Consider the following 24,857-nt stretch of genomic DNA (forward strand, 5'->3'; position numbering starts at 1 on the left):
TGTCAGTTGGCTCTATCTGTTGCTGGTGTCAGATTAAAGCCGACACTGTCAATTGGCTCTATCTGTTCCTGGTGTCACATAAAAGCAGACACTGTCAGCTAGCTCTATCTGTTGCTGGTGTCACATGTAAGGAGTCACTGTCAGTTGGCTCTATCTGTTGCTGGTGTCACATGTAAGCAGACACTGTCAGTAGGCTCTACTTGTTGCTGGTGTTACATATAAGCCGACACTGTCAGTTAGCTCTATCTGTTGCTGGTGTTACATGTAAGCCGTCACTGTCAGTTTGCTCTATCTTTTGCTGGTGTAACATGAATGCCAACACTTTCAATTAGCTCTATCTGTTGCTGGTGATACATGTACGCCAACATTGTCAGTATGCTCTATCTGTTGCTGGAGTTACATGTACGCCAACACTGTCAGTTGGCTCTATCTGTTGCTTGTGTTACATGTAAGCCAACAATGTCAGTTAACACTATCTGTTGCTGGTGTAACATGTAAGTCAGCAATGTATTTTTGCTTTCTCTCTTGCTGGTGTCATATGTAAGCCGACACTGTCAATTGGTTCTTTATGTTGCTGGTGTTACATATAAGCCAACACTGTCAATTGGCTCCATCTGTTGTTGGTGTCACATGTAAGCAGTCACTGTCAGTTGGCTCTATCTGTTGCTGGTGTTACATGTCAGCCGACATTGTCAGTTAGCACTATCTGTTGCTGGTGTTACATGTAAGCCAACACTGTCAGTTGGCTCTATCTGTTGTTGGTGTCACATGTAAGCAGTCACTGTCAGTTTGCTCTATCTGTTGCTGGTGTTACATATAAGCCAACACTGTCAGTTAGCTCTATCTGTTGCTAGTGTAACATGAATGCCTACACTTTCCATTAGCTCTATCTGTTGGTGGTGTTACATGTACGCCAACACTGTCAGTAAGCACTATCTGTTGCTGGTGTTACATGTACGCCAACACTGTCAGTTGGCTCTATCTGTTGCTGGTGTTACATGTAAGCCAACAATGTCAGTTCGCACTATCTGTTGCTGGTGTCACATGTAAGCCAGCAATGTCTTTTTGCTTTATCTGTTGCTGGTGTCACATGTAAGCCGACACTGTCAGTTGGCTCTATCTGTTGCTGGTGTTACATATAAGCCGACACTGTCAGTTGGCTCTATCTGTTGCTAGTGTAACATGAATGCCTTCTCTTTCAATTAGCTCTATCTGTTGCTGGTGTTACATTTACGTCAACACTGTCAGTAAGCTCTATCTGTTGGTGGTGTTACATGTACGCCAACACTGTCAGGTGGCTCTATCTGTTGCTGGTGTTACATGTAAGCCAACAATGTCAGTTAGCACTATCTTTTGCTGGTGTAACATGTAAGCCAAAACTGTCTTTTTTCTTTATCTGCTGCTGGTGTCACATGTAAGCCGACACTGTCAATTGGTTCTATATGTTGCTGGTGTTACATATAAGCCGACACTGTCAGTTAGCTCTATCTGTTGCTGGTGTTACATATAAGCCGAAACTGTCAGTTAGCTCTATCTGTTGCTGGTGTTACATGTAAGCCGTCACTGTCAGTTTGCTCTATCTTTTGCTGGTGTAACATGAATGCCAACACTTTCAACTAGCTCTATCTGTTGCTGGTGTTACATGTACGCCAACACTGCCAGTAAGCTCTATCTGTTGCTGGAGTTACATGTACGCCAACACTGTCAGTTGGCTCTATCTGTTGCTGGTGTTACATGTAAGCCAACAATGACAGTTAGCACTATCTGTTGCTGGTGTAACATGTAAGTCAGCAATGTCTTTTTGCTTTATCTTTTGCTGGTGTCACATGTAAGCCGACACGGTCAATTGGTTCTATATGTTGCTGGTGTTACATATAAACCGACACTGTCAGTTAGCTCTATCTTTTGCTAGTGTTACGTGTAAGCCGTCACTGTCAGTTTGCTCTATCTGTTGCTGGTGTCACATCTTAGTCAACACTGTCAGTTTGCTCTATCTGTTGGTGGTGTTACATGTAAGCCAACACTGTCAGTAGGCTCTATCTGTTGCTTTTGTGACATGTAAGCCTACACTGTCAATTGGCTCTATATGTTGCCGGTGTCACATGTAAGCCGACACTGTCAGTTAGCTGTATCTGTTGCTTGTGTTAAATGTTAGCCATTACGGTCAGTTGGCTTTATCTGTTGCTGGTGTTACATGTACGCCAACACTGTCAGTTGGCTCTATCTGTTGCTGGTGTTACATCTTAGTCAACACTGTCAGTTTGCTCTATCTGTTGCTGGTGTTACATGTAAGCCAACACTGTCAGTAGGCTCTATCTGTTGCTTGTGTGACATGTAAGCCTACACTGTCAATTGGCTCTATATGTTGCTGGTGTCACATGTAAGCCGACACTGTCAGTTAGCTGTATCTGTTGCTGGTGTTTCATGTAAGCCAACACTGTCAGTTGGCTCTATCTGTTGCTGGTGTCATATGTAAGCCGACACAGTCAATTGGCTCTATCTGTTGCTGGTGTCACATATAAGCCGACACTGTCAATTGTCTCTGTCTGTTGCTGGTGTCACATATAAGCCGACTCTGTCAGTTAGCTCTATCTGTTGCTGGTGTTACATGTAAGCCAACAATGTCAATTAGCACTATCTGTTGCTGGTGTCTGTTGCTGGTGTGTCACATGTAAGCCGTCACTGTCAGTTGGCTCTATCTGTTGCTGGTGTTACATATAAGCCGACATGTCAGTTGGCTCTATCTGTTGCTGTCAGTTACTCTTTCAATTAGCTCTATCTGTTGCTGGTGTCAGCTCTATTAAAGCCGACACTGTCAGTTGGCTCTATCTGTTCCTGGTGTCACATAAAAGCCAGACACTGTCAGTTAGCTCTATCTGTTGCTGGTGTCACATGTAAGGAGTGTCTGTCAGTTGGCTCTATCTGTTGCTGGTGTCACATGTAAGCAGACACTGTCAATTGGCTCTATATGTTGCTGGTGTTACATATAAGCCGACACTGTCAGTTGCTCTATCTGTTGCTGGTGTTACATGTAAGCTGTCAGTTTGCTCTATCTGTTGCTGGTGTCAGTTCAATTAGCTCTATCTGTTGCTGGTGTTACATGTAAGCCAACACTGTCAGTTTGCTCTATCTGTTGCTGGTGTTACATGTAAGCCAACACTGTCAGTTAGCTCTATCTTTCTGGTGTTACATGTACATGTAAGCCAACACTGTCAGTTGGCTCTATCTGTTGCTGGTGTTACACTGTCAATGCTCTATATGTTGCCGGTGTCACATGTAAGCCGACACAATGTCAGTTGCACTATCTGTTAGCCTGGTGTTACATGTGCGCCAACACTGTCAGTTGACTCTATCTGTTGCTGGTGTTACATGTAAGCCAACACTGTCAGTTAGCACTATCTATGCTGTACATGTTTCTGGTGTTACATGTACGCCAACACTGTCAGTTGGCTCTATCTGTTGCTGGTGTTACATGTAAGCCAACAATGTCAGTTAGCACTATCTGTTTCTGGTGTTACATGTACGCCAACACTGTCAGTTGGCTCTATCTGTTGCTGGTGTTACATGTAAGCCAACACTGTCAGTTGGTTCTATATGTTGCTGGTGTCACTTGTATGCCGACACTGTCAGTTAGCTCTATCTGTTGCTGGTGTTACATGTAAGCCAACACTGTCAGTTAGCACTATCTGTTTCTGGTGTTACATGTACGCCAACACTGTCAGTTGGCTCTATCTGTTGCTGGTGTTACATGTAAGCCAACACTGTCAGTTGGTTCTATCTGTTGCTGGTGTTACATGTACGCCGACACTGTCAGTTGGCTCTATCTGTTGCTGGTGTTACATGTAAGCCAACACTGTCAGTTAGCTCTATCTGTTGCTGGTGTTACATGTAAGCCAACACTGTCAGTTAGCTCTATCTGTTGCTGGTGTTACATGTACGCCAACACTGTCAGTTGGCTCTATCTGTTGCTGGTGTTACATGTAAACCGACATTATCTATTGGCTCTATCTGTTGCTTGTGTTAAATGTTAGCCAACACGGTCAGTTGGCTTTATCTGTTGCTGGTGTTACATTTACGCCAACAGTCAGTTGGCTCTATCTGTTGCTGGTGTTACATCTTAGTCAACACTGTCAGTTAGCACTATCTGTTGCTCGTGTCACATGTAAGCCAGCAATGTCTTTTTGCTTTATCTGTTGCTGGTGTCACATGTAAGCCGACACTGTCAGTTGGCTCTATCTGTTGCTGGTGTTACATATAAGCCGACACTGTCAGTTGGCTCTATCTGTTGCTAGTGTAACATGAATGCCTACTCTTTCAATTAGCTCTATCTGTTACTGGTGTTACATGTACGTCAACACTGTCAGTAAGCTCTATCTGTTGGTGGTGTTACATGTACGCCAACACTGTCAGTTGGCTCTATCTGTTGCTGGTGTTACATGTAAGCCAACAATGTCAGTTAGCACTATCTTTTGCTGGTGTAACATGTAAGCCAGCACTGTCTTTTTGCTTTATCTGTTGCTGGTGCCACATGTAAGCCGACACTGTCAATTGGTTCTATCTGTTGCTGGTGTTACATATAAGCCGACACTGTCAGTTAGCTCTATCTGTTGCTGGTGTTACATATAAGCCGAAACTGTCAGTTGGCTGTTCTGTTGCTTGTGTTACATGTAAGCCAACACTGTCAGTTGGCTCTTTCTTTTGCTGGTGTTACATGTAAGCCAACACTGTCAGTTGGCTCTATCTGTTGCTGGTGTTACATGTAAACCGACATTATCTATTGGCTCTATCTGTTGCTTGTGTTAAATGTTAGCCAACACGGTCAGTTGGCTTTATCTGTTGCTGGTGTTACATGTACGCCAACAGTCAGTTGGCTCTATCTGTTGCTGGTGTTACATGTAAGCCAACACTGTCAGTAGGCTCTATCTGTTGCTTGTGTGACATGTAAGCCTACACTGTCAATTGGGTCTATATGTTGCCGGTGTCACATGTAAGCCGACACTGTCAGTTAGCTGTATCTGTTGCTGGTGTTTCATGTAAGCCAACACTCTCAGTTGGCTCTATCTGTTGCTGGTGTTACATGTACGCCAACAGTGTCAGTTGGCTCTATCTGTTGGTGGTGTTACATGTGTACCTTTTTGAAAATGCTAGTCCAGATAGTACATATGTACGTATGTATACGGCTTTGTGTATACATAAGAAATGGGGAAGTGAGCAGTATTAGTGAAACATCCTATGCCCCAATTAACACCAGCAGGATATACAATATGCAACGTTGAGTGTGAGAGTTCCTACACTGACACAACTCGCCGAGCTTACTGGTGAAGTTCTGCTAAAAGTGGGGACAGAGGGGTAGCCTAGTGGTTAAAGCGTCCGCTCGTCACGCCGGGTTAGATTCCCCACATGGTTACAATGTGTGTAGCCAATTTCTGGTGTCCCCCGCCGTGATATTGCTGGAATATTGCTAAAAGCGGCATAAAACTCACTCACTCACTGCTGCAAGTGGCCTGCTGACAACCCCACTGTTTGTGTTGTAGTTGGAGACCATATTCAAAGAAACCCCACCTAAGACAGCATCTAAAGCCGCGGAAAACGCCCTGGCACTAACGAGGTGAGTACTTCACGTGACCCTGGCACTAACGAGGTGAGTACTTCACGTGACCCTGGCACTGACGAGGTGAGTACTTCACGTGACCCTGGCACTGACGAGGTGAGTACTTCACGTGACCCTGGCACTAACGAGGTGAATACTTCACGTGACCCTGCTGATGGGTTGCGCGAGATCTGACCTAAGATTGGACAGTGTACGTGATTTGTGTCAACCCTGTGATCAGTGCATGTGTCCTTACAGCGGCAGTGTTGACATGGGTATCTTGTTGTACACTGATCGTTTGGACGAATGTTACAGGTTTTGATTGTAAGTCAAACAGCCGCTCTGGATTTTAGGTATGTTTAGTAAATATATATGGAAATTACAGACTGTGTGTTAAGAAATAATAGTAATCTAAGACAAAATCGAGGGTAAAAGCTTAATAATAGTTTCATACGGCATATACAAACGTAATATCTTTGTTTATCATACAATGGATAGTGCTCTCAGCAGGATAAAGCCAACGGATATTTTCGGTATCCGTTGGGGTCATATACGGATATCGATGCAAATTAGAGAGGTCATATGCAAATTTCAGGGACTACTTTCACAGTGTAAACAAACATGGTATCAAGGATAGGCGGTCGTGTCCGGATTAACGGCCGTGGTTACTCGTAACTTACGGTACTGTCAGTGCTTTGATCCCAGAAAATTCATGCCTTGTTTTGATAGATGGAGTAGATTACAAAGCGAAGATAGAAATTCACAGGCTTACGAAGATGCCAACATCGGTTCCCCGACCGACTGTCAGTGTTAGCGAGAGAACGGTGCACAGTGTCACGGTAACATTAAAACGTATTTGGTTGTTCAAAAGGTTAATTGAAGGTTTCTGAAGTTCCACGTGAGTTTGTTGTTATTTTTCAAACGTAAGCTAAGATTTGTTGACAACAATACGTGCTTTAGCATAAAAGCTTACTGGGAACTAGATGACCGCTGAGTGATCAGGAGAAAATGATGTCACCGGGCTTGTGACGTAACGTATTACCCGCACATATTTGTGACGTCATAGACATTCCACGAAGTTTAGTTTCATGATTTGTGGCATTTGAAATCGCATTTTTTAAAATTATAATGCAAAAATGACATTGTATGATAAATAGGTTATTACACTCGTGTGTTTTGGGATGGTTAATATCGTGCATTTGGAATAAACACTATGTATTTAGCTCGCCAAGGCTCGCTAAATACAATGATTATTCCTAATGCAGGATATATACAATCCCAAAACACACTCGCGTGATAACCTATATGCCCCTATTGTTGAATATTGTGGACATCTGAGCAAGGGTATGAGTCTCAATAGGCCGTCTGTCTTACCTAACACATGGATGCTGGGTTCTGACAGGGTGAGATACATGCTATCATCATTCACGTACCCAGTCTTAAACTGGCAAACTGTTGGCACAGCGTTTACAACATACCCGGCCTTAATTGTAATGGAATTCAGGATGCTAGAGCTCGTTCTCCAGTTATATACGACTTTTTGCCAAAGAAATATGATCTAGCGGTTCTAACTGAACAGTGTGTTTTGTGTCTTATTGTCGTCGCTATGAATGCCTGACTGTGGTGCTCGATTCGAACCAAAGCCTGAAGGCATAAAGCAAACCTATAACATAGTCAGGTGTGTGTACCAGTGTCTTGGGTGACATGGCTTGTATATAACCCAGACAACCCGTAATCCATGCTTGTCGTAAGAGGTGACTAACGGGATCGGGTGGTCAGACTCGCTGACTTGGTTGACACATGTCATCAGTTCCCAATTGGGTTGATCATGATGTTGATCACTTGATTGTCTGGTTCAGACTCGATTATTTACAGACCGCCGCCGTATTGCTAGAATATTGCTGAGTGCGGCGTTAAACAACCAACCAACCAACATCAACGCATGTCCCTGAGAGCCGTGGGAAACTGATACATATCCAAACAAAACAGATGCAGGTATTGTGAGGGGGTGACGCCGTGGAGATCAGTGGTGACGACTGTTATGCCTCTATATACGTATCTGCCTTTCAGATCCAATATCAAATGGATGGAGACGTATTATGAGAAGATTGCTGTTTGGCTGAAGGACAACGTGACGTAGTAGTCACGTGACAAGACGACGCAGCGCCCGGCGGGAAGTGCTCCCAGGCGCTCTTTATATTCTGTGTCTGTGTGTCATTTGTTGGTATTTCTCTATATCGTAGCGATGGGCCATTGTCCGACTTGTCTTACTCTCCATTGATGTCATTCTTTATCATTCTCAAATAAATCGTTTATCTCTTTCTATGCTCCATTCTGGTTTGCCTTGATTTGTGTGTGGACGCAGAGAATGTGTACAACTGCCCTGTTCTGTGAGATCTTCCTTGTGGGCGGATGGCCATTTGTGTAGCTGTCGACGCCTTGATCACGTTATGTTTGGCTCGGCAGACAATGCGACTTGTCCGAAAAAGACAGTGGGAGGAAAAAGCCGAGGAGTGAATGTGGACACATATGTAACTAAGTGGACAGTGTGAGCGGCAACACTGAAACAGTCGAACTCGGGCCATTTGTTTGCAGTGAGAATAGAGACATGTGTTGGTTGGTAGAGACAGGGATCTTTATTTGGTTGCTGGAGCGAGTTGACACGTTTTGGTTGGTTGCAAGAGCGGACACGTTTTGGTTGGTTGCAAGAGCGGACACGTTTTGGTTGGTTGCAAGAGCGGACATGTGTTGGTTGGTTGTAAGAGTGGACATGTGTTGGTTGGTTGTAAGAACGGACATGTCTTGGTTGGTGGAGCGAGTGGACATGTTTTGGTTGGTTGCAAGATCGGACATGTGTTGGTTGGTTGTAAGAGTGGACATGTGTTAGTTGGTTGTAAGAGCGGACATGTGTTGGTTGGTGGAGCGAGTGATCATGTGTTGGTTGGTTGTAAGAGCGGACATGTGTTGGTTGGTGGAGCGAGTGGACATGTGGTGGTTGAGAGAGCGGACATGTGTTGGTTGATTGAGAGAGCGGACATGTGTTGGTTGATTGAGAGAGCGGACATGTGTTGGTTGGTTGTAAGAGCAGACGTGTTGGTTGGTGGAGCGAGTGCACATGTGTTGGTTGGTTGTAAGAGCGGACGTGTTGATTGGTTGTAAGAGTGGACATGTGTTGGTTGGTTGTAAGAACGGACATGTGTTGGTTGGTGGAGCGAGTGGACATGTGTTGGTTGGTTGTAAGAGTGGACGTGTTGATTGGTTGTAAGAGTGAACATGTGTTGGTTGATTGAGAGATAGGACATGTGTTGGTTGATTGAGAGAGCGGACATGTGTTGGTTGGTTGAGAGAGCGGGCATGTGTTGGTTGGTTGTAAGAACGGACATGTGTGCGTTGGTTGTAAGAGCGGACGTATTGGTTTGTGGAGTGAGCGGACATGTGTTGGTTGGTTGAGAGAGCAGACGTGTTGGTTGATTGAGAGAGCGGACATGTGTTCGTTGGTTGATTGAGAGAGTGGACATGTGTTGGTTGATTGAGAAAGTGGACTTGTGTTGGTTGATTGAGAGAGCAGACATGTGTTGGTTGGTTGAGTGAGTGGACATGTGTTGGTTGGTTGTAAGAGTGGACATGTGTTGGTTGCTTGTAAGAGCGGACATGTCTTGGTTGGTGGAGCGAGTGGACATGTGTTGGTTGGTTGTAAGAGCGGACGTGTTGATTGGTTGTAAGAGTGAACATGTGTTGGTTGATTGAGAGATAGGTCACGTGTTGGTTGATTGAGAGAGCGGACATGTGTTGGTTGGTTGAGAGAGCGGACATGTGTTGGTTGGTTGTAAGAACGGACATGTGTGCGTTGGTTGTAAGAGTGGACATGTTGGTTTGTGGAGTGAGCGGACATGGGTTGGCTGGTTGAGAGAGCGGACATGTGTTGGTTGATTGAGAGAGCGGACATGTGTTGGTTGATTGGGAGAGTGGACATGTGTTGGTTGGTTGAGAAAGTGGACTTGAGTTGGTTGATTGAGAGAGCAGACGTGTTGGTTGGTGGAGTGAGTGGACATGTGTTGGTTGGTTGAGAGAGCAGACATCTGTTGAATTGTTGTAAGTGCGTACGTGTTGATTGGCTGTAAGAGCGGACATGTGTTTGTTTAGTGTAAGAGCGGACACATGTTGGTTGGTTGTAAGAGCGGACATATGTTGGTTGGTTGTAAGAGCGGACATGTGTTGGTTGGTGGAGTGAGTGGACATGTGTTGGTTGGTTGTAAGAGCGGACGTGTTGATTGGATGTAAGAGTGAACATGTCTTGGTTGATTGAGAGAGCGGACATGTGTGGTTAGTTGAGAGAGCGGGCATGTGTCGGTTGGTTGTAAGAACGGACATGTGTGTGTTGGTTGTAGGAGTGGACGCGTTGGTTGGTGGAGTGAGTGGACATGGGTTGGCTGGTTGAGAGAGCGGACAAGTGTTGGTTGATTGAGAGAGCGGACATGTGTTCGTTGGTTGATTGAGAGAGCGGACATGTGTTGGTTGGTTGAGAAAGCGGGCATGTGTTGGTTGGTTGTAAGAACGGACATGTGTGTGTTGGTTGTAAGAGTGGACGTGTTGGTTGGTGGAGTGAGTGGACATGGGTTGGCTGGTTGAGAGAGCGGACATGTGTTGGTTGATTGAGAGAGCAGACATGTGCTGGTTGGTTGACTGAGAGAGTGGACATGTGTTGGTTGATTGAGAGAGTGGACATGTTTTGGTTGATTGGGAGAGTGGACATGTGTTGGTTGATTGAGAAAGTAGACATATGTTGGCTGATTGAGAGAGCAGACGTGTTGGTTGGTGGAGTGAGTGGACATGTGTTGGTTGGTTGAGAGAGCAGACATCTGTTGAATTGTTGTAAGTGCGTACGTGTTGATTGGCTGTAAGAGCGGACATGTGTTTCTATAGTGTAAGAGCGGACATGTGTTGGTTGGTTGTAGTGTGTTGGTTGGTGGAGCGGACATGTGTTGGGAGATTGAGAGATAGGACAGGTGTTGGTTGATTGAGTAAGCGGACATGTGTTGGTTGATAGAGAAGGTGGACATGTGTTGGTTGATTGAGAGAGTGGACATGTGTTGGTTGATTGAGAGAGCGGACATATGTTGGTTGTTGGGGCGAGTGAACATGTGTTGGTTGGTTGTAAGAGCGGATATATGTTGATTGGTGGAGCGAGTGGACACGTTTTGTTTGCTTGTAAGAGCGGACATGTTTTGGTTGGTTGTAAGAGCGGACATGTGTTGGTTGGTTGAGAGAGTGGACATGTGCTTTTTATTGAGAGAGCGGACATGTGTTGGATGATTGAGAGAGCGGACATGTGTTGGATGATTGAGAGAGCGAACATAAGTTGGATGATTGAGAGAGCGGACATGTGTTGCTTGGTGGAGCTAGGGGACACGTGTTGGATGATTAAGAGAGCAGACATGTGTTGGTTGGTGGAGCGAGTGGACATGTGTTGGTTGGTTGTGAGAGCGGACATATGAACGAGTGAGAGCGACATGTGTTGTTTGTAGTGAGAGAGCGAACATGTGTTGGTTGACTGAGAGAGCGGACATGTGTTTCTAGGTGGAGCGAGTGGGCATGTGTTTGTTGATTGAGAGAGCGAACATGTGTTTGTTGGTTGAGAGAGCGGACATGTGTTGGTTGGTGGAGCGAGTGGACATGTGTTGGTTGATTGAGAGAGCGGACATATGTTGGTTGGTCGTTAAAGCTGACATGTGTTGGATGATGGAGATAGTGGACATATGTCGGTTGGTAGAGAGAGCGGTCATGGATAAGCAACGTAAAGAAGGAAACACACATCAGAGCCGTTTGACCGAAGCTAACTTCGCCTAAAAGTTACTTTGAAACCTTCCTTATTCGAACGGCTACATTAAAATAAATGTTGCGAGAGCGGAACGTGCTTTTTTTCCAAAGGCGGTCATTTAAGTTTAAAACACTGTTCTTGTAGTTTTACCTTACATGACTCGAGATAATTTGTCTTGAAATCATCTGCAAATTCAGCTGTTATTGACAGATCAAAGACGGAAACGCGAAACCCAGGGTCAAGGCCGAAACAGCGTCCTTTGCGTTGTGTTTCAAACAGCAACAACCAATACATGCACTCATTTGTGAAGTAGGATTGGTGGGCACGTGTGCATGTTATGTTTGTTTTTCTACATTGCAAGGAACACTCTATAGTTTCTTAACTATAACAAGTAACATCACTCTATAGTTTCTTAACTATAACAAGTAACATCACTCTATAGTTTCTTAACTATAACAAGTAACATCACTCTATAGTTTTTAATTATAACAAGTAACATCACTCTATAGTTTCTTAACTATAACAAGTAACATCACTTTATAGTTTCTTAACTATAACAAGTAACATCACTTTATAGTTTTTAATTATAACAAGTAACATCACTCTATAGTTTTTAATTATAACAAGTAACATCACTCTATAGTTTCTAACTATAACAAGTAACATCACTCTATAGTTTCTTAACTATAACAAGTAACAACACTCTATAGTTTCTTAATTATAACAAGTAACATCACTCTATAGTTTCTTAACTATAACAAGTAACATCACTCTATAGTTTTTAACTATAAGAAGTAACATCACTCTATAGTTTTTAATTATAACAAGTAACATCACTCTATAGTTTTTAACTATAACAAGTAACATCACTCTATAGTTTTTAATTATAACAAGTAACATCACTCTATAGTTTCTTAGCTATAACAAGTAACATCACTCTATAGTTTTTAACTATAACAAGTAACATCACTCTATAGTTTTTAACTATAACAAGTAACATCACTCTATAGTTTTTAATTATAACAAGTAACATCACTCTATAGTTTCTTAACTATAACAAGTAACATCACTCTATAGTTTTTAACTATAACAAGTAACATCACTCTATAGTTTTTAACTATAACAAGTAACATCCATAATGAATAATGAAAAAGGGCCGGATCAACTGCCAGCTCCAGCGCCAAGCCATTAGCTCTCCCGTAGTGGTAAACAGGGGCGCCTCTTCGTCTGTCTTTCGTCCAGTACGTTATGTGTTTGTTTTAATATTGTTAAGGGAGGGCAGTGGGAGGAAGTTGGGGGTTGGTACACGGGCGAAAATTGAGTTTGAAGCAACAATGACTGTTGCTCCCAGGTATGCCAATTGCATAACATGGAACAAATCGTCATGCTAAACCCTTGTTATCATGTATTACATGAGACGATGCATTTATCTACATGTCAAGCTTAGTAATACTCCACATACAGGACGGTGGAATAATGTCGGAAATCATAATAAATAAATAATAAATAAATGCTGATAGCTTGTAATTCTTAATAAACATTCGTCCAGCTTAAACTATTTTTAGATTCTGTATATAAAGGATTAGACAGAGGAATATGCGTATCTCCAAACGAATCTCATATAAAACTGAGAGGTCACGGTCATTTTATAAGGTATAAAAATCGTTTGGAATGTTAGAGCCTAATGCATGCAAAGAACGTGTAGGAACTAATTTTCTCAGAAAACCTTGGTCAGTCAAAAACACTCTGCTGAAAGAGCCATTTTATACTTTTAAATTAAAAATATACAATTTTCTGATTATAGATTTAAGGTAGTCAGTGTACATGGTGGTATAATACCTTTGCTGGATAATCATGTCGGCAATCTTTATATAAAGGAGTGAATGAATTTACATGAATGAGTGAGTGAGTGAGTTTAGCACTCAGCAATATTACAGTTATATGGCGGCGGTGTGTAAATAATCGAGTCTGGACTAGACAATCCAGTGTTCAACAGCATAAGCATCGATCTACGCAACTGCAACACGATGACATGTGTTAACCAAGCCAGCGAGCCTGACCACCCGATCCCGTCAGTCGCCTCTTACGACAAGCATGGGTTACTGAAGATCAGTTCTCATCCGGGTCTTCACGGGTCTCCATGAATGAATGAATCAGACAGTTTAAGTGTAATCAGTCAGCACTGTGTTGATGGTAATGCAGCCTTCTTGCTAGAGGATATCATTTAATTCAAAATTGCACAGTAAATCATATTTGCAGCTTGGAACGTTCACGTATAGGAGTTTTAAGAAATATAATATCATCCTAATCAGAAGACAAGTAAGTGCATTGCCGTTGAAGTGTTCAGACCAACTTGTTGCTGGGAATATAAACGTAATATTGTATGGCTACAATGAATATTGATGCTGAATGTTACGCTTGACGTATGGGCACAGAGTATGTATGGACACACATGAAATGCCAGTGGTAGCGACACAGAGTAAAGGCCTTCTGTTTTGAAGCGACGGTAAAATCTCCGTCACAATTGCCAGTTACTCGACATCACAACACCGCACCGTATACACCGTCAACATAATCTATGAACAACCGATCAACAATTGTCTTGATGCATGACAGAAGTTCGTAAACAACAGAGTCAAGCCTGACAATAATCGTTTATTTCTTTAATAGGCCAACGGCCATTATGAAAAATACATTTAACATACTTTCATTGGCGCATTGCCAACATATATTCTTGTTTCACTAAGTGAACTTAGATTATTTTTCCACATTTGTGAAAGTATATCAATAACCCTTTGTCTAAAAGCACTTATAAATCCTGTACAATTTAGAGTCAGTCTCTGCTGTAACCAAATAAAACCATATCCATACTGAAACAAGAAGTCTCTAATGAGAGTAACCCATGTCGTATATGTTGGATTCTGCCAAGCGTTGTCGACTAGAGCCTATATATAATGCTTATATATCGTTTTTCGCCACAGGTGATAACCTTAATCTTAATCCAATATTTCCTAATGCAGTGATTCACAGCCGGAGCGTCCATCTACACAGTTAGCATCCGTTAAGATTAACAAGGTTGCAAATCGTGAGCACCCACCCAATTCTCCCAGCAGCATGTCCCGAGAAGCATTCATTGATAGGGTCACATATTCTTCCAGGAAATCGCCACGAGTATGATAGTTGGAAAGCACGGTATTCTAAGTGTGTGTTTGTTTTCAACAGATCTAAAAACGTCGTATTCTATTTTAACAACGCAAAAGATTGATAAATCCTTGAGGCATCCATACTGATCAATCATACACGCAGGATTCTTATGCAAACTAACCGCTTACACCTCACTCCCTGCTGCTAACACCAGACGTCGCTTGTACCTCGCTAATATCTGATATCAGCACTGCATCATACAGCCCTTCTGATGTCAGCACTACATCATACAACCCTTCTGATATCAGCACTGCAACAAACAACCCTTCTGATATCAGCACGGCTTCATACAACACTTCTGATATCAACACTACATCGTACAACCCTGCTGATGTCAGCACAACATTATACAAACCTTCTGATATTAGCACTGCATCATGCAACCCTTCTGATGTCAGCACTACATCGTACAACCCTTCTGATGTCAGCACTACATCATACAGCCCTTCTGATATCAGCACTGCATCGTGCAACCATTCTGATATCAGCACTGTATCATACAACGCTTCTGATGTCAGCACTGCATCATACAACCCTTCTGATGTCAGCACTGCATAATACAACCCTTCTCATCTCAGCACTACATCATACAACCCTTCTGATATCAGCACGGCTTCATACAACCCTTCTGATGTCAGCACTACATAATACAACCCTTCTGATATCAGCACTGCATCGTGCAACCCTTCTGATATCAGCACGGCATCATACAACTCTTCTGATATCAGCACTACATCGTACAACCCTTCTGATGTCAGCACTACATAATACAACCCTTCTGATATCAGCACTGCATCATGCAACCCTTCTGATGTCAGCACTACATCATACAACACTTCTGATGTCAGCACTGCATCATACAACCCTTCTGACATCAGTACTTTATCATACAACCCTTCTTATATCAGCACTGCATCATACAACCCTTCTGATGTCAGCACTACATCATACATCTCTTTTGATTTCAGCACTAAATCGTACAACCCTTCTGATGTCAGCAGTACGTCATGCAACCCTTCCGATATCAGCACTGCATCATACTATTCTTCTGTTTTCAGCACTGCATCATACAACTCGTCGGATGCCAGCACTGCATCATACAACACTTTTGATATCAGCACTGCATCATACAACCCTTCTGATATCAGCACTGCAACATACATCACTTCTGATATCAGCACTGCATCATACAGCCATTCTGATGTCAGCACTGCACCATACAACCCTTATGATGTCAGCACTACATCATACAACCCTTCTCATATCAGCACTGCATCATACAACCCTTCTGATATCAACACGCTCTCATACAACCCTTCTGATATCAGCACTACATCGTACAACCCTTCTGGTGTCAGCACTACATCATACAACCCTTCTGATATCAGCACTGCATCATGCAACCCTTCTGATATCACCGCTGCATCAAACAACCCTTATGATGTCCGCACTGCATCATACAACCCTTCTGATGTCAGTACTACATCATACAACCCTTCTGATGTCAGAACTACATCATACAACCCTTCTGATATCAGCACTGCATCATGCAACCCATCTGATATCAGCACTGCATTATACAACGCTTTTGATGTAAGCACTACATCATACAACCCTTCTGATGTCAGCACTGCAACATACAACCCTTCTGATATCAGCACGGTTTCATACAACCCTTCTGGTGTCAGCAATACATCGTACAACCCTTCTGATGTCAGCACTACATCGTACAACCCTTCTGATGTCAGCACTACATCATACATCTCTTTTGATTTCAGCACTAAATCATACAACCCTTCTGATGTCAGCACTACGCCATGCAACCCTTCCGATATCAGCACTGCATCATACTATTCTTCTGTTTTCAGCACTGCATCATACAACTCGTCGGATGCCAGCACTGCATCATACAACACTTTTGATATCAGCACTGCACCATACAACCCTTCTGATATCAGCACTGCAACATACATCACTTCTGATATCAGCACTGCATCATACAGCCATTGTGATGTCAGCACTGCACCATACAACCCTTATGATGCCAGCACTACATCATACAACCCTTCTGATATCAGCACGGTCTCATACAACCCTTCTGATATCAGCACTACATCGTACAACCCTTCTGGTGTCAGCACTACATCATACAACCCTTCTGATATCAGCACTGCATCATGCAACCCTTCTGATATCACCGCTGCATCAAACAACCCTTATGATGTCCGCACTGCATCATACAACCCTTCTGATGTCAGCACTGCAACATACAACCCTTCTGATATCAGTACGGTTTCATACAACCCTTCTGGTGTCAGCACTACATCGTACAACCCTTCTGATGTCAGAACTACATCATACAACCCTTCTCATATCAGCACTGCATCATGCAACCCATCTGATATCAGCACTGCATTATACAACGCTTTTGATGTAAGCACTACATCATACAACCCTTCTGATGTCAGCACTGCAACATACAACCCTTCTGATATCAGCACGGTTTCATACAACCCTTCTGGTGTCAGCAATACATCGTACAACCCTTCTGATGTCAGCACTACATCGTACAACCCTTCTGATGTCAGAACTACATCATACAACCCTTCTGATATCAGCACTGCATCATGCAGCCCATCTGATATCAGCACTGCATTATACAACGCTTTTGATGTCAGCACTACATCATACAACCCTTCTGATGTCAGCACTGCATCATACAAGCCTTCTGATGTCGGCACTACATCACACAACCCTTCTGATGTCAGCACTACATCATATAACCCTTCTAATGTCAGCACTGCATCATACAACCCTTCTGATGTCAGCACTGCATCATGCAACACTTCTGATGTCAACACTACATCATAGAACCCTTTTGATGTCAGCATTGCATCATACAACCCTTCTGGTGTCTGCACTGAATCATACAACCCTTCTGACATCAGCACTGCATCATACAACCCTTCTGATATCAGCACTGCACCATACAACCCTTCTGGTGTCAGTACTGCTTCATACAACCCTTCAGATATCAGCACTGCATCATACAACCCTTCTGATATCAAGACTGCATCATACAACCCTTCTGATATCAGTATTACATCACACAACCCTTCTGATATCAGTACTGCATCATACAACTCTTCTGATGTCAGCACTACATCATACAACCGTTCTGATATCAGCACTGCATCATACAACCCTTCTGATATCAGCTCTGAAACATACAACCCTTCTGATATCAGCACTGCATGATACAGCCCTTCTGATGTCAGCACTGCATCATACAACCCTTCTGATATCAGCACTACGTCATGCAACCCTTCCGATATCAGCACTGCATCATACCACTCTTCTGTTTTCAGCACTGCATCATACAACTCTTCGGATGCCAGCACTGCATCATACAATTCTTCTGATATCAGCACTGCATCATACAGCCCTTCTGATATCAGCACTGCAACATACATCACTTCTGACATCGAATCTGATATAACCCTTCTGATATCAGCACTGCACCATACAACCCTTCTGATATCAGCACTACATTATACAACACTTCTGATATCAGCACTGGATCATACAACCCTTCTGCCGTTAGTACTGCATCATACAGCCTTTCGGATGTCAGCACTGCATCATACAACCCTTCTGATATCAGTACTGCATCAAACAACTCTTCTGATGTCAGCACTACAACATACAACTCTTCTGATGTCAGCACTGCATCATACAACACTTCTGATATCAGCACTACATCATACAACACTTCTGATATCAGCTGTACATCATACACCCCTTCTGATATCAGCACGGTTTCATATAACCCTTCTGATATCCGCACTGCATCATAGAACCCTTCTGATATCACCACTTCATCATACAACTTCTGATATCAGCACTGCATCATACAGCCGTTCTGATGTCAGCACTACATCATACAACACTTCTGATATCAGCTGTACATCATACACCCCTTCTGATATCAGCACGGTTTCATACAACCCTTCTGATATCCGCACTGCATCATAGAACCCTTCTGATATCACCACTTCATCATACAACTTCTGATATCAGCACTGCAGCATACAACTCTTCTGATTTCAGCACTGCAGCATACAACTCTTCTGATGTCAGTGCTGCATCATACAACTTCTGATATCAGCACTGCATCATACAACTCTTCTGATTTCAGCACTGCATCATTTAACTCTTCTTATGCCAACACTGCATCATACAACCCTTCTGATATCAGCACTGCATCATACAACACTTCTGATGTCAGCACTACATCATGCAACCCTTCTGATATCAGCACTGCATCATACAACCCTTCTGATACCAGCACTCCATCATACAACAACGCTGTATTGTGGAATACACTTTCTCAGTAAAGTACAAATTCTAATACGTATGGTTCAAACCTACACTAAACAACAGTGTGCCCCCAAGTCATTGCCACATGTGCATTTTGCTAAGAAATGATAATCACAAATAAAGAAGTTGAGTTCTGCTGTTTTCAACACCGGTTCATCACACATCTTTGGGTATCAACTAAACGACTTCACACACGCTACAACCCTTCTAGTTACACCAATTGGTCACACAATCATACAGGTATCACCCCCCAACATCACACAATCATACAGGTATCCCCCCCCAACATCACACAATCATACAGGTATCCCCCAACATCATACAATCATACAGGTATCACCCCCCAACATCACACAATCATACAGGTATCAACCCCCAACATCACACAATCATACAGGTATCACCCCACAACATCATACAATCATACAATTATCACCCCACAACATCACACAATCATACAGGTATCACCCCCCAACATCACACAATCATACAGGTATCACCCCACAACATCACACAATCATACAGGTATCACTCCACAACATCACACAATCATACAGGTATCACCCCACAACATCACACAATCATACAGGTATCACCCTACAACATCATACGATCATACAGGTATCACCCCACAACATCACACAATCATACAGGTATCTGCGGGATGGGTTTGGCTTGGCAGACCCTGAAGTAGAGTGAAATGACATAAACTGGGGAGGGTTTGATTTTGGCATACCGTGAAGTAGAGTAAAGTGACATAAACTGGAGAGGGTTTGATTTAGCATACCGTGAAGTAGAGTGAAATGACATAAACTGGAGAGGGTTTGATTTGGGCATACCGTGAAGGAGAGCGAAATGACATAAACTGGATGGGGTTTCATTTGATATAAGGTGAACGAATGATCAGAATGTTGAAGGTGTGTAACTGGAAAAACGATCGACGTCTTGAATTTGGACTGCTTACTTGCGAACCGAGGAAGAGGAGGTTTTAGACTCGGCTCGATTGGACACTGTGAATTGGTGTAGTTGGCTGGGGGCGGGGGTAAAAGGAATCGACTTGTGAGAAAGAAACATGAAAATATTTTGTACCTGGAAAGCGGTCGTGACCCCGGAGAGGACGCAGGAAACACAAAGGACATGAAGGTAGAGAGGATGTGACGTGCAAGAGTTGGAGAGAGCGTTGAACTGGAGGGCCGATGGAGGCGAGACAGATTACTTCAAAATTGAATAACGGTGACTCAGGAGGGTATGGAGAGAGGGAAGGAGCTGAACCAAGGAGGGAGAAGAGCGTATGACTTGAAGCAACACGGAGGGAGAAGAGTATATGATTTGAAGCAACAAGGATGGAGAAGAGTGTATGGCTTGAAGCAACACGGAGAGAGAAAATGTGTATGGCTTGAAGCAACACGGAGGGAGACGAATGTGTGGCTTGAAGCAACACGGAGGGAGAAGAGAGTATGGCTTGAAGCAACACGGAGGGAGAAGAGCGTATGGCTTGAAGCAACACGGAGGGGGATGAGTGTATGGCTTGAAGAAGCACGAAGATAGAAGAGTGTATGACTTGAAGCAACACGGAGGGAGAAGAGCGTAGGGCTTCGAAGCAACAGGGAAAAAGAACAGTGTATGGCTTAAAGCAACACGGAGAGAGAAGAGTGTATGGCTTGAAGAAGCACGGAGATAGAATAGTGTATGGCTTTAAGAAACACGGAGGGAGAAGAGAGTATGGCTTGAAGCAACACGGAGGGAGAAGAGCGTATGGCTTGAAGCAACACGGAGGGGATAGGTGTATGGCTTGAAGAAGCACGGAGAGAGAAGAGTGTATGGCTTAAAGAAGCACGGAGATAGAAGAGTGTATGACTTGAAGCAACACGGAGGGAGAAGAGTGTAGGGCTTCGAAGCAACAGGGAGGGAGAAGAGAGTATGGCTTGAAACAACACAGAAAGAGAAGAGTGTATGGCTTGAAACAACACAGAAAGAGAAGAGTGTACTGGCTTAAAGCAGCACGGAGAGAGAAGAGTGTATGGCTTGAGGAAGCACGGAGATAGAAGAGCGTATGGCTTTAAGAAACACGGAGGGAGAAGAGAGTATGGCTTGGAATCAACACGGAGGAAGAAGAAAGTATGGCTTCGAAGCAACAGGGAGGGAGAAGAGAGTATGGCTTGAAGCAACAGGGAAAAAGAACAGTGTATGGCTTAAAGCAACTCGGAAAGAGAAGAGTGTACAGGCTTCAAGCAGCACGGAGATAAAAGAATGTATGGCTTGAGGCACCTCGGAGGGAGAAGAGTGTATGGCTTGACGCAACATGGAGAAAGAAAAGTGTATGGCTTCAAGCAACACGAAAGGAGAAGAGTGTATGGCTTGGAGCAGCCTCGAGGGAGAAGAGCGTATGGCTTGAAGCAACACGGAGAGAGAAGAGGGTATGGCTTGAATTAACAAGGAGGGAGAAGAGTGTATGGCTTGAAGGAACACGGAGATGGAGAAGAGTGTATGGCTTGAAGCAAGACGGAGATAGAAGAGTGTATGGCTTGAATTTAACATGGAGGGAGAAGAGTGTATGGCTTGAAGCAACACGGAGAGAGAAGAGTGTATGTCTTGAATTAACATGAAGGGAGAAGTGTGTATGGCTTGAAGAAACACGAGAGAGAAGAGTGTATGGCTTGAATTGACATGGAGGGTGAAGAGTGTATGGCTTGAAGCAACACGGAGAGAGAAGAGTGTATGGCTTCATGCAAGACGGAGGGCGAAGAGCGTATGGCTTGGAAGGAACACGGAGAGAGAAGAGTGTATGGTTTGAAGCAACACGCAAGGAGAAGAGTGTATGGCTTGACGCAACATGGAGGGAGATGAGTGAATCTCTTGAAGCAACACGGAGGGAGAGGAGAGTATGGCTTGAAGGAAAATTGAGGGAGAAATGTGTATGGCTTGAAGCAACACGGAGAAAGAAGAGTGCATGGCTTGAAGCAACACGGAGGGAGAAAAGTGTATGACTTGAAGCAACACGGAGGGAGAAGTGCATGGCTTAAAGAAACACGGAGAGAGAAGAGTGTATGGCTTGAAGCAATACGGAAGGAGACGAGAATATGACTTCGAAAAAAGGAACACGGAGAAAGAAGAGTGCATGGTTTGAAGCAACACGGAGGAAGAAGAGTTTATGGCTTGAAGCAACACGGAGGGCGAAAAGTGTATGGCTTGAAGCAACACGGAGAGAGAAGAGCACATGGCTTGAAGCAACACGAAGGGAGAAGAGCATATGGCTTGAAGCAACACGGAAGGAGAAGCGTGTATGGCTTGTAGCAAATCGAAGGGAGAAGAGTGTATGTCTTGAAGTAACAAGGAGGGAGAAGAATGTATGGCTTGCTGCAACACGGATGGAGAAGAGTGTATGACTTTTATTAGCAAGGAAGGAAAGTGAGTTGATGGCTTGAAGCAACACGGAGGGAGAAGAGTGTATAGTTTTAAGCAAAACGGAAGGAGAAGAGTGTATGGCTGGAATCAACACGGAGACAGAAGAGGGATGGTTTGAAGAAACATGGAGGCAGAGACAAGGCCAGGAAGGGACAACAAGGAGGAGAAAGAGGCTGAGGCAGCACGGAGAAAGATGGAGGAAGAGTTTGAACAACACGAGAGAGGGGGGAGCAAGAGAAGCACACGGGGAGAAGACTGACGTGGATGAGGAAGGATGGAGGAAGGAAGTGGAGGAACACAATGGAGAAGCAACACGGAGAGAAAGAGCACGGAGCCAAGGAACACGGAGACATGGAATCACACGGAGGAACACGTGAAGAAGCAACACGGAAGAAGGAAATGAGAGGATGGGAGTGGAACACGGAGGAAGGAACAAGAGACGGAGACACACAGAGGACGCAAACGCACATGGAGGGAAGAGAACACGGAGGAGAAGGAAACACGGAGAAGAGGCAACACGAGGAGGCAAGGAGAGAGCAACACGGAGGAGCACGGAGAATCAACGAGGAACACGGAGAAAGGAGAGGAGAACACGGACACACACGGATGGAAGAAGCAACACGGAGAGAGAAGGACATGGCATGAACACGGAGGGAGAAGAAAGGACCACACACGGAGGATATGAAGGAAAGGACAGGATGGAAGAGAAGACGGAGACAGCCTGAGAATGGAACAACACATGGAAGACCAACACCGAGACACACATGGAGGAACAAGGAGGGAGAAGGCATGGACAGGCACACACACGAGAGGAACAAGGACAAGGAACATGGAGGAACAAGGAGGACCACACGGAGAAAGGAAACACTGAGAGACATGGAACACGAGAAGGAACACGACAACACAAGGAGGAAAATATGGAAATGAGATGGACACGGAGGAGGCAGGAAGGAAATGAGCGATGGAGCAACACGGAGGCAAGGAAGGAAGGAACACGAGAGAGGAAACACGGAGGAGCAACAGGAAGGAAGGAACACTGAGAGAGAAGACGGAAGGAAGGACACACACAAGGAGACGAAGGAGGAACAAAGGAACATGGAGAAGGAGGAGAAGCACACGGAGGAAAGAAGAACAACACGGAGGAAGAAGGAGAGGAGAACACGGAGGGAGAAGGACACGAAGAACACGAGAAGAGGAGATGGAGTGGATGGAAGAACAAAGGGAGAAGAACAGGCATGGATGGACCAACGTGGAGGATGGCATGACCAAAACGAGGAGAACACGGAAGGAATGGAGAGGATGGAAGGAACACGGACGTGAGGAGAAGAGGAACAAGGAAAAGGAAGGAAAAGGAAGGAAAACCAACACGGAAACAGAAGAGGTGAAGCAACATGGAGAGTAGAAGGAAGAACAGTGGAAGAGAATGGAGGTGAAAAAGAAGAGGAATGAAACACGACAGGAGGAAGAAAGGAATGGAAATAATGGAGGGAGAAGAGAATGGATGGAATAATGGAGAAAAGAAGAGTGTATGGAACAAAAATAGGAATGGAAGTAATGGAGGAACAATGGAGTGGAAAGACTTGAAGGAACAAGGATGGAGAAGAAGTGGAAGGAACATGGAGAGAAGAGGAAGTGGAAAGAGAAGAGAGTGAAGTAAATAATGGAGGAAAGAAAAGGAATGTAATGAGAGAGAAAGAAAAGGAATGGAAGAATGGAGCTAGAAGAAGGCATGGAAGGAATGGGGGAAGAGAGAGGAATGGAATGGAATGGAAAGGTGGAAGGAGTGGAATGAAGAGTGAAGGAAATAAGGAAATGGAGTGGATGGAAAGAAATAATGGAGAGGAAAGGAAAAGGAATGGAGGAATGGAAGAATGGAATGGAATGGAGAAAGAGGTGGAAGATGGAGGGAAAATAATGGAGAGAAGGAAATGGACAAGGTGAATAAGGAATGGAAATGGAATGGAGAAGTGGAATGAGACATAAGGAAAATGGAAGAGGAAAATAATGGAGAATGAATGAACATGAATGGAGAAGGAAGGAATGGAAGATGGAGAGGAAGAAAAGGAAGGAAGGAAGAATGGAGGAAGTGAAGAGTGGAAGGAGAAGAGGAGGAAGAATAATGGAGGGGAAGGTGGTGGAAAGAAATGGAGGGAACAAGAAAGTGGAATATGGAAGGAGATGGAAGGAGTGGAATGGAAGAAAGTGCAGGAAGGAACAATGGAATGGGAAGAGAGAGAAGAATGGAAGGTGGTAAAGAAACATGGAGGGAGAAGAAGGAATGGCATGGAAAATGGATGGAGAAGAGGTAGTATGGAAGCAAACAATGGAGAAGAGTGCAAGGCATGAATTGAATCAACGAGAGAAGAATGTGCATGGCCTGAAGCAACACCGAGAGAAGATGCATGACTCCAGCCAAACAAGGAGGAAGAAAAGTAAGTCCTTGAATCAACAAGGAGGAGA

At 43.9% G+C, this 24,857-nt stretch overlaps 3 protein-coding genes across 3 annotated transcripts in view; all 3 read left to right on the top strand.

Moving 5' to 3' along the window:
• The window catches only part of LOC124253967 (glutamyl aminopeptidase-like), an 86,087-nt gene extending 78,167 nt beyond the window's left edge, over positions 1-7,920 (top strand). The window contains exons 20-21 of the mRNA XM_046687823.1: positions 5,535-5,608; positions 7,661-7,920. Coding sequence (XP_046543779.1) covers positions 5,535-5,608; positions 7,661-7,730 — 144 coding nt within the window. The 3' untranslated portion in view covers positions 7,731-7,920. The remainder of the gene's footprint in view (positions 1-5,534; positions 5,609-7,660) is intronic.
• Positions 7,921-12,742: 4,822 nt separating this feature from the next.
• Positions 12,743-17,483, top strand: LOC124253977 (adhesive plaque matrix protein-like). The gene is made up of 3 exons (XM_046687834.1): positions 12,743-12,759; positions 14,801-14,929; positions 15,671-17,483. The coding sequence occupies exons 1-3, from the start codon at positions 12,743-12,745 to the stop codon at positions 17,481-17,483; spliced, it is 1,959 nt and encodes a 652-aa protein (XP_046543790.1).
• Positions 17,484-23,351: 5,868 nt separating this feature from the next.
• LOC124253988 (high mobility group nucleosome-binding domain-containing protein 5-like) lies at positions 23,352-24,049 on the top strand. The gene is made up of 2 exons (XM_046687846.1): positions 23,352-23,713; positions 23,857-24,049. Exons 1-2 carry the CDS (start codon positions 23,352-23,354, stop codon positions 24,047-24,049), a joined length of 555 nt encoding a protein of 184 aa, XP_046543802.1.
• The last annotated feature ends 808 nt before the right edge of the window (positions 24,050-24,857 follow it).

This window comes from Haliotis rubra, unplaced genomic scaffold (genome assembly GCF_003918875.1).
Source record: "Haliotis rubra isolate DU_JTF1 unplaced genomic scaffold, ASM391887v1 Scf1147, whole genome shotgun sequence".
NCBI classification, from domain to species: Eukaryota; Metazoa; Mollusca; class Gastropoda; order Lepetellida; family Haliotidae; genus Haliotis; species Haliotis rubra.

Coding starts and splice junctions, on each gene's coding strand:
- LOC124253988 (XM_046687846.1), top strand. CDS start 23,352: ATGAGCGATGGAGCAACACGGAGGCAAGGAAGGAAGGAACACGAGAGA. Junction 23,714..23,856: donor AGGATGGAAGGAACACGGAC/GTGAGGAGAAGA, acceptor GAAACACGACAG/GAGGAAGAAAGGAATGGAAA.
- LOC124253977 (XM_046687834.1), top strand. Junction 14,930..15,670: donor TCTGATATCAACACTACATC/GTACAACCCTGC, acceptor TTCTGTTTTCAG/CACTGCATCATACAACTCGT.